Source organism: Hippocampus zosterae, chromosome 11 (genome assembly GCF_025434085.1).
Source record: "Hippocampus zosterae strain Florida chromosome 11, ASM2543408v3, whole genome shotgun sequence".
NCBI classification, from domain to species: domain Eukaryota; kingdom Metazoa; phylum Chordata; class Actinopteri; order Syngnathiformes; family Syngnathidae; genus Hippocampus; species Hippocampus zosterae.
The window spans coordinates 5,249,242-5,261,985 of record NC_067461.1 but is presented as its reverse complement, the minus strand read 5'-3'; the positions used below and the strand labels follow the sequence as shown (position 1 = coordinate 5,261,985).

The following is a 12,744-nucleotide window of genomic DNA, read 5'->3' as shown; positions in this document are numbered from 1 at the left end:
AGTCATCCTTACTTTCTCGCCCTTGAAAAAGTGAGACACGTCACTGCTATTTTTGCTCATCATTCTGGATCGAGGAAAACAACTGTGGTACTCACACCCTGGACACTCAATGAGAAAGCCCGTTTTGGTGCGAAAAATAGCAAGTCGCGGCAGCTTGATCAATATAGCGCGTTTCATACACAACGAATGTTATTAAAAGTACCAAAATGACTTGATTAAAAAAAAAAAATCAAATATGGGGCTGACTTTGCTTCTGTTAGCAGCTTGTTGCATTTATGTGCAGCACAACGGCTAAATGCAGCTTCACCATATTTGGTTCCAACTCTGTTTTCTATCGTCTGACCTGATTGTGCAGATCTGAGAGTTTATGGTCTGTTCAAAAGATACAAACAACGGCAGTTGAATAATTACTTTGTGTCCTCAAATAACGACCTCCCCCTCATTTTTTTTGGGACCAAGACAATTGCTTTCAATGCAAAAGCAATGAGTCCCGGGTGTCAGACTTTACAATCTGGTTCCTGGCCCTTACGCCTATCTGGTGTCCCGCCTCTGATTCGATGTTGAAAGTTGTCAAATTTCCCGCTCGACCCGAACCACCCCATTTGTACTTTTCACCCATTGTAGCTGTTGAGAGCTATTTGTGTCGGGCTCTCGATTTGAACTCTTTCAGGGACGGCGGCTATGACCGCTGTCTGCTTATCATGCTAGCAGGTGACAGGTTATCATTATTGGTGCATGAACGGGTTAAGTGAGGCATTTTGCCTTTAAACTTTGAAAAACTAACTTGGAATGATGAATTTCAAAACTATTCCATACCGCACGTTGCTCTCTGCCGCCTGACTTTCAAAACCTTTCTGACACTTGCCCGACAAGTTATTTTCGTCCTTCTGCAATTTCACAGCGTACGATAACACGGAGAATGACTTATTCCTGACAAAACAGCCTGTTCCGATACTTTGGATGCCTTTCACGACAACTCTCGACCAACTCACAAAGTCGGTCCGACATTTATTATCAAAAGAGCTGCCCCCAGGCTGTAAATCAGAATGGCATCTTGGAATTGGAAGCTGCAGAAGACTCGGATACAACCGGAGCTCAGTTCTGACCTTTACTAGGTAGCGCTGTAGCATTTAATTACGTTTTCAAGACTCATGTCCCAGTTTTATGAGTTTATACAGAGAGATGAAAGGCTCCTGTTTTAAATGTGCACACTACTCCTCAAAAATTACTGCCGTTAAACCTCGCCCGCAAAATAGGAACTTTGCAACAGGTTCTCATTTAGACAATGGTTTATACGCAACAGAGTGAGAGGCCTCTTCTCATTTCGATTATGATTGACATGCCTCTTAACAGTTCAGTACTTCACACAAAAAAAGCCATCAAAAACACATTTTCGGCAACCAGAGTACACAAAAAGCTTCTGTTTTACACACACTCGTAAAGTAAGCCAGGATGTGTATGTGCTGTAAATGAGATCAGTGACGGATTGCAAGTAGTGTGCCAATCAAATGGCAAAAACTGAGACAGTGTCCTGACAAAGTTTATTTCACGTGGAGGCCTTTAGTTGTAAAAATGAAGCTTAGCAATGATATTCAACAATATTTCCAGTACATTTCAATTTATGTCAAGTGAAAATAACAATTTGAAACAAAATAAAACAAAGAGAGATCAATATAAATCATTTCAAACCGTGTTCCACCATTAATGTGACCAATAAACTGGATACATTGGGGAACCCCCACCCCCAAATTTAGAGGGGAATTAAAAATCATATATAATTAGGTTGTTGTGTTTTCAAGTGTTTTCTGATTCGTATTCAAATTCATGTTAGCTAAATGAGTCCTCACACATTTAATAACCACTTAACATGCCTCTGAGTAGCCCCAAATAAAGTTCTGATGTTCTAGTAGGCTTTTCCTTTAATGGTCAATCTTACCTGAACCTGAAATTTGACAAGGGTGTGTAAACTTTTTCTATCTACTTTAAACGATTGAGAACCCAATTTTTAAAATATTTTACAGGCATTCTTACGCATTAATACAAGTCCTCATGCAAATTAGTGTTCAGTCTGGTCCCTTCAATCCACCGGAATGTCATTATGTATGACTTTGGAATCAGGAACGGACGTTTGCAATCTGGCCATGATAGACGATTCCCGAAACCGAATTATCCGTCCAGTCGTCTGACGCAGAAATAGGGGATCGTGTCCCTCATGCTGAAATTAACCCAGTTTTGGAGAAAGTTAATTTTCAAGCTTGTATTGATAAAATGTCTTCTGGGGGGGAGCATGTGCGTGCCCGTGACGAGCATATTCATGGTAAGCGAAATGATCAAAGATGTTTCATCCATAATTGCGTCATTTCGAAGCTTTCTTGGAGAGCTTTGGACTAAATGAAATGAATGATGCTCGTTGGCGCAAAGACACAACACATATGTTGCATCTTGTCAACATACATCAACCGTAATTACAGCCAATTAAGCATTTGGGAAGCTTAGATGGCTTTAAGACAACACAACTTCATTTGGCCGTGGGTGTAATACGCAATGAGATTTTAAGAATGTTGCGCGGTGCGGAGTGTAGCAGCCCCTGACAGCTGGTACGCATGTTTTTGCTGCGTGAGGTTATTTGGGCATGAAGGCTGGATCAAGAAATTATATGTTTCATCAGCCGGGATAATTGAGGTTAACAATGCATTACAAAGAAAATGAATGGGGGAGGTGGGGGGGCAAATCAACAAAACAACAAACTCTGACGCCTTTCTACATCTACTTGAAAGAGCGGAAAGGCTTCACAATTTAGTGGCAACCATCTGTCTGGGCGATGTCCTTCCGAGTGGGACTGATTATGGAGGGACTTCCCTTGTAGGACTTTGTCAAAGTACGTGCAGTCACCTGGCCCACCTCATATTTCCTGTTACGTTCGACCAAAGTTTTTGCCCATTGGTGAGGTCGGTGGCTCAAATTTTCCTTGAACTTTCAATTCTTGAGTTGTGGTTAGGTTGAGTTAGTGACATTGTTCCCTCTAAACTATGCGGGGGAGACAGCAGAGTATTCCCACCCCATTACTCGTTCCAGGAGTGCGACCGAGGGTGCGCACCTCTTTGTTCCACGATAGTGTGATGCATACGTTGACACGCATTCACTCACACTCACCGCAGACAAGAGGCTGTAAGTGACGTGCGATACGCTCATTCAGGAAGTCCAAATATGGACATAGGTTATGAGCCCCTTGAATGAAGCTCTTTCGCGCATTTCAAAGGTCAGGTGACTAGGAATTTTTGCATTATTTATGAGCGGACCATGTGTGACCATAGTTATGCCGACAGGCTTGATTACCGTATTTTCCGCACTATAAGGCGCTTCGGAGTATGAGGCGCACATTCAATGAACGGCCTATTTTAAAACTGTGTTCATTCAGAGCGCACCGCATTATAAGGCTCATCGAATCTAAGTCACAAGACTGGCTGTGGTTGCGTTAGGCAACCACTAGAAGGAGCTACGCTAAAGGGAATACAATACAATACAGCTTTATTTATATTGAGCCCTAGCTGCGGTTGCGTTATTCATCCACTAGATGGAGCTATGCTGAAAGGAATACGAGCGCAGAAAGGAGAGAAATATTTTCATTTCAGAAGCAGAATAAGAGCTATGGCCAACATGATTTACGTTTTCATGTAATAAATTGTTAGTACTGTCATTCAGCCACCATCAAATGTCCTGGCCTTGGACGTTCACGCAGGCTTTGTAATCCAGTCTCATTTTCTTATCTAAAGAAGTTCTAATAAGATCATTACGGAAGGATGACGAGTCTACTTTGTAAATTGTAGTCCCACATTGCGTGGTACAAATGCTTTCTGTTGGAACAGAATGACTCTGCATTGCGGGGGAGAAAAAAACTATTACGACTTGCCAGAGTAATATCAGCGATGACTTAAATGTGTAATTCTGTGCAAAAAATAAAAAATAAAAAGACGACAATTGTCATAATGAAACAGCAAAAGGGAGCTGTTACGACTCCCACATTAAACTCTACAAAGAAGCATTTTTCAAAGATTGGTTCCCTTGTGCGGTGTTTGATTATACCGCCGCTTCCCCTGATCGCATCAGGCAAACCAAACAGCAGGGCAGTCATTACCAGAAGCATGCAAATGCAGCAAATCCTGATGATAACGCCGCCGCCTGGGCTCCGGCTTGAGGGTGTCGGTGACGCTGCAAAAACAAATCGAGCGCCTCCTGAAATGATAAACTCTCGTGTTTGTAATTCAAGTGAATAAAAAGACAAATAAATTTGGGACGGCGCTAAAATTCAACACTGGTTTGACACAACAGCAATCGGCCCACAAGTCTTCCATTTTTTTGTACGCTACCGTCGTCCTCGTGAGGACATTTTGCGCCAGAGGCAGGGTACACCTTGGACTTGTCGCCTAACCTCTCGCGGTAATTAGCCAACGTTTCTGTTTTTTCAGCTACTTTTGGGGGGGGGTTGACATTCAGATATTAAAACTCATACACTCCCAATGACGTATTTAGATGTCTTTCCAGACGCCACATATTTAATCACAGCTCCTCAGACCCTTTTTTAAGTACAGTCAATATGAAATGAGGGCCTGGGATTGAATGTGTGACATCTGAAAAGACATCTAAATACGTCTTTGGGAGTGAACGAGTTAACAATTGCCACATGAAACACAAAATATTTTTTTTCCATTGAATACAGGACGCACGGCGATGTAATTATCAAAATTCATTTAGAGGAACTGAGCCCCAGCAACTGGTTCAGGTATGTCGATGACCCAGGGGTCACGATCAAAGCCTGCCAAATAAATGTGTTTACTGTACACATCAACTCTGCGAGCAGGGAACATCCCTTTCACTTGGGAAGACATCAAAGCCAAAACACATGTTTTTGGACTGCAAAGCGTGAGTGTGGAAGATGAGCCTCCATGTTAAGGTCTCGATAGAACCTACCCACTCAAGATCAGTACCGGTCGGCACTTTGACTTCAGTGATCCTCTAGAACAGAAGATGGCGTTTATCAGAACACTCGGGATCAGTAGTCAGAAAGAGCAAACGTAAATCAGGAGGTTTCCTAACAGAGGCATATATCGGAAGACTCTGACCAGAAACATGTCAAACACTTAGCTTTCAGTGTGTGTTTTCGCCATTGATCCGAATGACGCTCTCTCTCTTCCCTGAAGTTTTCTCGTTCTTCTGTCAAGCTCCAGTTATTTAATTGATGCACTCATCTAGCCACTTAAAAGTCTAGTGACTTAGCGGCGCTTTGAAAAACAGCCTTCAGCAGGAGGGAAAGGGCTGTCCTAGGTGGTGGCGGACCTCTGGTCAAGACAATCAATGGCAAGTACAAGGTTTACCACCGCCGCCGCCTTCGGGCGAATCATTCATGGCCCTGCAAAGAGGCTTGTCTGCCGAAACGCGACTTTATTAGCACGCCGCTAAAACCGGACACGTTCACATCAACAATGATGAACAATGTACGAGTTCCTTGTTTAAATTTAAGTCTTATTATTGATTATTGTGCATCCGGAAAAAAACAAAACGCTACTTGCATTCCCAGACACCAGCGATGAAAGCGAGACATTTTCTCCAGCAGCTCTTTTTTTCGAACTAGACAATTAACAACTCCCTCAAATGGAAGATTCCCTTTCCTCAGCCGCCAGGAAGAAATTAATTATTTATGTCCTTGTTTATCGCAGTTGCTTGTTATTGATTATACTCGTGTAGCTTGTCCTACAGGAGACACATTCCTTGTGTGTTCTACAAACTTGGCCAAGAAAGATGATTCTGATTCTGATAAAATGGATATTAACTCCCTGCATACTCATGGTTCGGCATTTGCAAAGCGGCCTATACAATAGGGAAATTCTGAGTGATTTGGTGCAAACTTAGAACTATGGTGACGTCGGATGAGGCGCTTCAGTTGGATGAAACAGGTTTTTTGCTGCCGCCTCGTGGCACCTTTTTCCAAGGATCAATGTTAAAGTGAGTTGAGGAGATCCGCGCCAAAAAATGTGCTTTTACCACCATCTTGTGGCAGCTTGCTTCCAAGGAACTAAGTTGTAGTCACTGGAGGAGCTCCATGCGCTGAATTGAAAGCAATCTCGGTTTCAGGCACGGTTCTGGTGGAGAATATGCAGATCAATGGCCGCGCCCAGGACCCAGGCAGAACCATCTCGCTGACTTTACTGGACAACTACGACTACTGGGTGATACTGGAACCGACACGACAGAGGCTCTACCTAAACAGCACCGGCCGCGTTCTGGATAGAGATGTAAGTATGCACACTGCATTCGTGTGGCTGCCAAAATATTAAAATTCACTCGGCGTGCCACCCCACCCCCCTTTTTGTGTGTGTGTGTGATTGTTTTATATAGTTATTTTTTGTTGTTGTTGTTGCATCAAAAAAAAATATTTGCCTCTAGTATGTAAATAAGAAGCGGCTCTCGTTTGGGCTCATTTGCATTTTAGAAACATTGGTCTCTTTGTGCCCTGGGTTAGGGCTCTTATGGTTGGTGATTAAAGGTTTATAAACACACATTTATTTTTATATTCATCGTAACTGAAGCCTACTCTTTATTGAGGTCATCAATTCTTAAACCCCGAGAACAGAGAGGAGCTACTAAAATTAAGAATAGATTAAATGGAAATTAATAGCCACACATGGTTGTTGCGTTAAATTGTCTGGCCTGAGGTTTTGTTGTTGTTGTTGTTTTTTTGTTTTGCTTTTTTAATGCTCTGGCCATGCTTTAGAGGATACATTGGATTCATAGTCGGGCCATTCTTTTTGTTTTTTGTTGCACAGAACACAGGTCAAAGGGCATCTTTGTCGGATAAATGCCATTCAGTACACAGTTAATCTTCCTTTTAGCTGGTGTGATAATTGGAGGCCTGATGGATTTGTTTACCTTTTATTATGGACTACGAGGTGGGTAAGAAAAGCTGGCGGACCGGTGTGACAAAAGATGTGTCCTCCGATGACATCCCCAAAATAATAATCTCATAGCAATTTTCGTCCATGTGTCACGGTCTCCTGTTTTCTTTCAATGCTCCCACTTGTCAAACAGCAGAAACAGATGGACACGGATGCATGACGTATGTCACGGAAGTAGGTCGTTTCTCAACAAAAAAAGGGGGACATTACCGACTTATGTTACTCTCGTCAAAAGGCAAAAACAGGAAATAGAAACCTGCCACAATAAAATGGCAAAACGGCCACTGGTGATCATCGCAGCTCATATTCAGGAGCGCTGCTTGGTCTTGCAGCTCTTCTCTTAACCATTTTCCTTGATTTTTTGTTTTGTTTTGTTTTCAAAACTTCAATGGTGGCCTAAGCTTTTGTAGCATTCTAAATTCAATGCACTGGCAAATAGGAGTAATCGCAACATGAGCGTCTCATTCCTTCATTCCGATTTTTTTCTGTCATTTTGTCGTCACTTTGACATCCATCTTTCCAGCTTATCGTGAACGGCCAGATAAGAGAGGTCATAAATCAAATTTGACATGCCCGATAGTCTGAATTAGCGATTTGCAATTTTTCGACTAATTAAAGCCTTTACACGTAGATGGTCAAACGGGGGCGAAAAGCAATTATCTCTGACAGTGAGTGTGTAAGCATGTCAATCATTAGATTAAAAAAAAATGTTAGGGAATCACTGCTGGCTTTTTGCCCATGACTGGATTTGCCATGGCCAGTCAACTATATCGCTGTTTACAACGATCTCCACTGTTGCTAATTCCAGATGACGCGAGAATGTCATGGTCTGCTGCCAACTTGCCAAAGACAGTACAAGGCTCTTCATTTGACAATAACTTAATCATAATTCATCAAAAGCAACCAGCATCCAGATTCGACCTCGATTCGACCTTTGCGGATCCTCACGATCCGGATGACTATGAATCTTCACACAGATAGAGAAAACTTGTTTTTAGCAGGCACATTGATCTCGTTTTTGTTGATGTTGTGTCAGTAAGTATTGAACAAGGTGATACCCGATTTTTTTTTTTGCGAATTAACATTAGATGCTCCGCTACTAAATGACATCAGAAAATATAACATATGGCCCCACACTTTGCTCACTCACTGTTTTATTTTGGGGGAGGGAGCGTCTTTTCTATAATCATGGGTCTCAAGAAAGCCGAGAGGAAGAAGCAGAGCATGTCTTTTGAAATAAATCGTAATCACAGAAAAACATGAGCAAATTTTGCACCTAGGCAACTTGCAGTCCGAGGCTCATGATGTACTTCTGCAATGTGCACTTTACCGAAGCATCTAGTGGATGAACGCTAGAAAGAAATAATCTTGTCGTTGAGGTACTGCTGTCTTTAAACAAAAAAAAAAAGCCTGCACAGGCTTACTGAAAATCCCAAACAAACAAGAAAAATAATCATTTGTTGGCCGCGCATGACAATTTAATAAATGGCTGCCTCGCTGAAATGTCACAAATGGAGTTGCTTACACAGATAGCGCGCCAACGTGTATGAAATTGCTGCTAATGAGGGAATGGATTCAGACGTTTGACAACAAGAGAATGTGAAAATGCCAATTGCGTAGCCCAGATTGATAGGCTACACTCAGGAAAGTGTCTGCTTTCAAAACAAAAGGAATTTGCGCATTTGCTTCTGATAACCCGAGGCTACTGTGAGAGCACAAGGCGTCGGGCATTAACAAATAGTAACTTCCTCTTTCAGCCTCCCAACTACATCACCACCATTGTGGTTCAAGTCCAGTGCACAAACGAGCTGGTGGGGACCGTTATTCTGCACGAGGTCCGGATCGTCGTGCGGGACCGCAATGACAACACGCCGCGTTTTCAGCACCCGCGCTACTACGTGGCGGTCAACGAGGTAAGGGCGCCGCATGTCAAATTAAAGAATAACAAAATGAGGGTCATCAAATTCTTGGATGGCGGCCCGGTGGTCTAGTGGTTAGCGTGTCGACCTCACAGTGCAGAGGTACCGGTTCAATTCCAGTGCCAGCCTCTCCGTGTGGAGTTTGCATGTTCTCCCCGGGCCTGCGTGGGTTTTCTCCGGGTACTCCGGTTTCCTCCTACATTCCAAAAACATGCATGGCAGGCTGATTGGACACTCCAAATTGTCCCTTCGGTGTGAGTGTGAGCGTGGATGGTTGTTCGCCCTGCGATTGGCTGGCAACCGGTTCAGGGTGTCCCCTGCCTACTGCCCAAAGACAGCTGGGATAGGCTCCAGCACCCCCCCGCGGCCCTCGTGAGGATAAGCAGATCCGAAAATGAATGAATGAAATTCTTGGACACTTTGCCTGCAACTATGAAATTATTTACTGACTGCTTACAGAGTTCTGCGGATGATCGTAGCTCAGCCTAAATAGTTGCGAGTCAAACGACCAAGAGTAAATTCTGCTTCACTTGTTTCAAGATGCAGTTAATCAGGATTCAGTATCACGTGTTCGACGCAAGACTCAAGCGCCATTATCATCTCCGCCGTAATCACATCATATTGTGAAGATGGGCCTCATGTCGGGGGCCATGTCGCTTCTCCCCAAGCTCGAAAGTCCTCGACGCTCAGACGTCTTCATATTGTTCTTTCGCTTTGGTGCCTCTGTCGTGCAAAGAGGCTTTATAATTGCTTTTTCGAAGTCCAATTTAAATGAGGAACAGCCTGCAACTGTTATTAGTGTAAATGCCAATACAACGAAAATGAAAGCCGCGAGGAACAATTTCTCATATACTCTTTGAAATGATCGTGAAACTTTGACGTCATGTGCCACCCGCGTTAGCTGGCGCTAGCAACAACAACCTAAAAAAAAGTCAAATTCTCACTGCCCATCAGTCTCGGTCAGCGGTCCTCAATCCCCGTACCAAATGACCCACGGACTGGTACCGGTCCACGTATCATTTGATACCGGGCCACACAGAAAGAAGAAAGAACTTAGAACACCTCAGTTTTATTTAACTATGAATCTGAAAGACGTTTTATTTTGAAAAGTTACAGGATTCTCTGTTACATCCATCTACAATGTGTCACTCTTTACGCGGGTCAAGGTGCGCTTCTTGATCACGTGATAGGTTACCGCTAAAATGAAACCCAGGAGCTAGCAAAATGAGTAAAAAAAACAAACCTCTTTGGAAAGGGGAGAAAAAGTGTGTTGTTGAGGCTCTTTACGGCAGATTCCGTCATAGGATTTTGTCCTTGAGATGGCTGCTTCTGACGAAAACATGGCTGACTTCCTGTTCAAGGATACACGCACTTTGGGAAGTTTCCAGGCATGTTGACACCCCTCGTCCTGACCACCATCGCTAAAAAGACGATTCTTTTTTTTGAACAAAGTTTCCTGGAGGGCCTATTCATCCTGATTTTACTCTCACAGAAGAAACTCCTCCGTCACTTGCTATGTCCATATTTGCTCCCTCTATTCAATCTCTTGCATGTGTTTCATTTGCCATCAGTATGTTCAAGCTGTGTGGGTTCAGCAGACCATTGTACACATATGCTCCAACACGCTGCGGGTCCCGCGGCCCACCCCCCCTGCAACCACAGCGTCGGACGCTAACTCCCCCGCAGGGTTGTGATCAATCTCCACTTTTGCCTCTCGCGTTATGCGCATACGCTCAAGGTCCAGTGTGTGATGGTAGCGCCGTAGGGTGAGTCACGGCGCGCAAACGTTATCCTTTGGCCCGTGCCGTGGGCTCCGGGGGAACCACGCTGAGTCGCATACTTACTTTTATTATTTTGTCAGCAGTGTGCATAAGCCCTCAGCTACGGCCCCGCTGCTGACGGCTACGTTTTCCCTTTTTGACTTGCTTGCCCGTGTCCGCTAATGGCAATGACTGTGCATAGGCGTTCTCTTAACAACAACAAAAACAAACAGGAGGCTGAAAGAGCTGCTGACGTGACTTTGCCCCCCCCCCCCTGCCCCACTCATATTTTTTTTTCACCTACAGCTCACCCCGGTGGGAACGACCATATTTACTGGCTTCTCGGGAAGAAATGGAGCCACCGACATCGATGATGGGCCAAATGGACATATAGAATATAGCATTCTGTACAACGCCAATGACCCAGTACGTATTACCCCTTTTCTACTGGACTTATTGGCTAAGAGCCAAGTGTACCGAACTGGCCCTTATTGTCGTGCCAAACGCAAGTCTCGCGCAAAGCGTGCTCGAACAGAGCCCAGTCTCTTGGTAGTTTCATAGACGTGTGTTCAACGTTTGCGCCGTTGTGGGTGTGAACACGGCCGATTTGATTCCCAGCCAGTCGAAGCGGTTCCTCTCTTTAAATTCAGCGACAGAAAGGCATGCGGTCTACAGAGTGGAAGAATCTCGGACTCGCAGTCCGTGCAGTAGATCGGCACATGCAAAGTATGTTTCTACGGAACTAGAAGAAACCCGTCCTCTTGCGGACGATGTAAAGTGGGCTGCTGTGAAGTGGTTACACGGAGATCCCCGTCCAGTCCAAGTCGTGCATCTGCGGTGATTTCAGCGGGTCTAAGTGCAAGTCTACTTGCTGTCACCAAATTGTCAGTTGCGCCGGGGGCGTGTCATAGAAAACAACCTCAGTCAGCAAAAACGTATCTGCAAGACCTCTTGTCACTCTAAAATCACTCAACCACAACTTGAGCAGTCATAACCCAGTTGACGTTCACTGCTGCTATCACACGGCGGCATATCTGAAACTTGTTTTCAGTTTTGCGCGGTACCATTTTGAAGTGCACAACCGACACCCCCAGAGAGAGCCGAGTCACGCTAAGTTGAGCCGGTCGAATGGCGTCGCGATTAACCTTACCGGACTCCCTCATCCGTCGCTTCCTAATTAGTCACGCCTACCTCATTTCCTGTCTTTTATGCTGCTTCCTTGCAGGAATCCAACAGCACAGTGAGTGTGGCAAACACGCTATCGGGACACATTGTTCTAGCTGAGAGGCTCAACTATGAGGACAGAACACGCTACCTGGTTTTGATCCAAGCCAACGTAAGTGATCCGGGTTCTCGTTTCAAGTGGAACCGCTGTATAAGTGCTCCATCTTCACTCTATCCGAAAAGGGATTTTCATGCAAATGTTCACTTGCTCTGAAGCATGTGATGCTTCTTCAACTAAAAGGTCAATTAATTTTTTTTTTTTTGGGTGCCATAACATCGGGAAAAAGTAGTCGCCTCCGCTGGAAGGTTATATGATGGTTGTGGGTCAAGCAGACAATTTAATTTATCACACCTTTAACATACAGTGGGTGTCAGATAAGAAGAAATGAAACAATCACATTTCCCCCTCAGAAGGTCAAAGACGGGGGGGGGGGGGGGGGGTTCGCCAGCCTCAAGCTCATTGATTTTACTGATATTTGACCTTCAGGTGATTGACATGCATCACATGACCAGAGCCCCGATGTAATATGAGTGACAGTCATAAAATATGCGCAAAATAAAAAATAACCCAACATAATTAATCCTTTTGCAGTCTGGGCTGCATTCAAACATGGCTCAGACTGCAATAATTCTGCAGCAGAATCACTGATTTTTCGGGCTCATTGTAATTTAGTTTTAGATGTGCAATAAAAAAATGGGAAAGATTGATCAATTTCATTTGATGGAAATGAAATATGAATGTAACGCATTAGATTTAGATTGTGTTTTTCACGAGCTGAACTGCAAGAACTGAGAGCGCAAAATCTAAATCAAATAAAAGTGTTTTTTGCTCAGTGTATGTAGATTAATTAAACAGCTTTTCTCTTTAAAGTATTTGGATGACGTATTTTA

General features: G+C 43.9%; 1 protein-coding gene across 4 annotated transcripts in view; it reads left to right on the top strand.

Annotated features, from left to right (window-relative positions):
- The window catches only part of LOC127610106 (protocadherin-15-like), a 211,857-nt gene that overhangs the window by 89,927 nt on the left and 109,186 nt on the right, over nucleotides 1-12,744 (top strand). For all 4 annotated transcript variants that reach the window (XM_052079848.1, XM_052079846.1, XM_052079845.1 and 1 more), the window contains 4 exons: nucleotides 6,130-6,290; nucleotides 8,708-8,863; nucleotides 10,936-11,055; nucleotides 11,855-11,965. In XM_052079848.1, the coding sequence (XP_051935808.1) occupies nucleotides 6,130-6,290; nucleotides 8,708-8,863; nucleotides 10,936-11,055; nucleotides 11,855-11,965 (548 nt within the window). The remainder of the gene's footprint in view (nucleotides 1-6,129; nucleotides 6,291-8,707; nucleotides 8,864-10,935; nucleotides 11,056-11,854; nucleotides 11,966-12,744) is intronic.